This window comes from Mycetomoellerius zeteki, unplaced genomic scaffold (assembly GCF_001594055.1).
Source record: "Mycetomoellerius zeteki isolate Tzet28-1 unplaced genomic scaffold, Tzet1.0 scaffold287, whole genome shotgun sequence".
Lineage (NCBI taxonomy): Eukaryota > Metazoa > Arthropoda > Insecta > Hymenoptera > Formicidae > Mycetomoellerius > Mycetomoellerius zeteki.
In genome coordinates this window covers 253,305-255,523 of record NW_017257268.1, presented here as the reverse complement: position 1 = coordinate 255,523, position 2,219 = coordinate 253,305, and the positions used below count along the sequence as shown (strand labels likewise).

General features: G+C 32.4%; 1 protein-coding gene across 1 annotated transcript; it reads left to right on the top strand.

The window, feature by feature from the left end:
* The first annotated feature begins 678 nt into the window (after positions 1-678).
* Positions 679-1,310, top strand: LOC108724279 (uncharacterized protein C14orf119). The gene is made up of 2 exons (XM_018450585.1): positions 679-755; positions 876-1,310. Exon 2 carries the CDS (start codon positions 883-885, stop codon positions 1,222-1,224), a length of 342 nt encoding a protein of 113 aa, XP_018306087.1. The 5' UTR covers positions 679-755; positions 876-882; the 3' UTR covers positions 1,225-1,310.
* Positions 1,311-2,219: the final 909 nt, after the last annotated feature.

The window sequence follows — 2,219 nt, the reverse complement described above, 5'->3', positions numbered from 1 at the left end:
ACACTTCGATTTTTGCAATTTGGCAGAAATGAAGATGAATCAATCGATCTCTTCGGACATTGACTCGGACTCTGTCGAAGAAGAAGAGAAGGAAGAGGAGGAAGACGAGCGGGCTAACCCCAAAAAATCCAAATTGTCTTCCTAAATTGTGTAGTCCATTAATAAATATTATACTGTTAATGCTTCAATAGAGCGCACGAGTGTCATTTTATAGATACGTTCTCATTTCCAACAGTTCCAACTGCATGATTCCAAAGCGTGTCATTTTTTATCGAATTCGCTGTACCCATGATGACAAATGGCTAGAGCGCGATAACACGCGTTTCCTGCGTGAGAACAATAGCCGTTAACTGTTAAGTAAACGACGACGGACGTGGCGGTGCGAACAACCTGGCCAAGACCTACGAAACTCGGTAATTTGCCGTTGCACACATGTCAAGTCTATTACTTTTCCATTTCTGTTCGGGCTACATATTTCTCAGATCGTCTAGCCATGTCTATCAAGAATGGCGTTCATAACCTAGCGAGAGCGTTCGCGTGATTCTTTTCCCCGATATTATGTACTGGTTCTATTCTTACGGTAATAAGAATAATTCTTTGGGCTAAATACTGTTGTTAGTTTGATTCATCTGATTACAAAAACGTGATATAAACAAAAAATGGAAAGCTGGCAGTTGTATTTATTTGGCTATTTAAGTATGTGTGTAGGAAATATAATTACTCTCTAAAAACTGTTCTCGTTTCCAAATTTTGAGGTAAAAAAATTTTATATATCTTTGTTTTTATCTTTAAAGTGAATATAAAAACATTCACGATAAATTTTATGTATTTTGTTTCTACCAAAGTTAACAGCTTTTAAAATTTTTGTTTTTAAGCGAGAACATGTCTACTATGTTGTCAAACGAGGCTCAACTGCGTTACATGATAGAATGGTTTCAAGAATGGTCCGAGATGCAGCGAAATGATTTTTTGGGCGTGTTGTTGGAGAATTGCGGTCCTGCAGGACTTGTGAATGGATTGGTGACCGGAATAGAGAAGATGAGTTGCGAATCTGACAGGCCACCTAGCTTGTTTCAGTGTCGCGTCAAGCTCTTCAGAGAGTGGAGTAGCAATTGGTCGCAATACGAGAAAAATTCTTTGTTGGCAGCTATTAAGAATACAGACAGTAAGTTTGCTGAAATGTATGAAGAAAGATTATCATCATTGGGAGAAGACAAACAGTAATAAGCAAGCATTTTATGCTGTATAACTTACAAATTCCAGATAGAGACATGTGTATGTATGTCTGTTCTTAAAAATTAATATAAATTTAGGGCTTTTTATATTTGTATATTTATTTCATTATATATATATGAGCATTTAATTAGAAAGTGTCACAAATAAAATGTTAATTATATATATTAAATTGTCCCTATAGCATAATTATATTCTTTATACAGGATGTCCCATTTTAACCTTTGTATCAAAATATCTTGAAAAGTATAAAAGGTATGAAAAAAAATTTCAGACAAAAATTTTATGACTTTGAGGGATGCATAAGATGGTACTATTAGTTTGATTCTTGGATGGCATTAAGGGACAAAGTCACTGAATTTTTTAAATGAAACCTCTACTTTTCATTGCATATTCTTTTAGGTTACTTTGAGAACTTTTCAAAACACTATAACAAAATATTTTTTCATTAAGTACTTTTCGAGATATAGTGCTTGAAAGTTGTACAGTACTGCCGGTTATTAATATTACCCAAAATGTCCAATTGACGGCTAAAATCTTTTGAATGTTGTAATATATCGAAAGAACAAATGGTACCATTTTAGGTATGTTCCTCATGTAGTTAAAACTTTTGTTTGAAACATTTTTCCGTATTTTTTATACTTTTTGAAATACTTCGATGCCAAAGTTAAAATGGGAGACCCTGTATATCAAAATTTTATTTATGTTGCTTTCAAAATAAAAGAATTTAATCTAATTCCCATATTGACATCATAAAATATTTATAAAAATATATATCATTGTGAAATAGATGTGGCTAAGATGTCAAAAATAATAAGAATGGAGAAATAATAAAAGTCTCGAAATTAACAAGTATTAAAATAAATAAAGATAGTATAGAGTATATAAGTGCCAACCGCAGAACTTGCATAAATTAATTTATATTTCTAATATTGATGATAAGAAAATTCAAGAATGACATCTGACTTCAAGAGTTAAATACACTG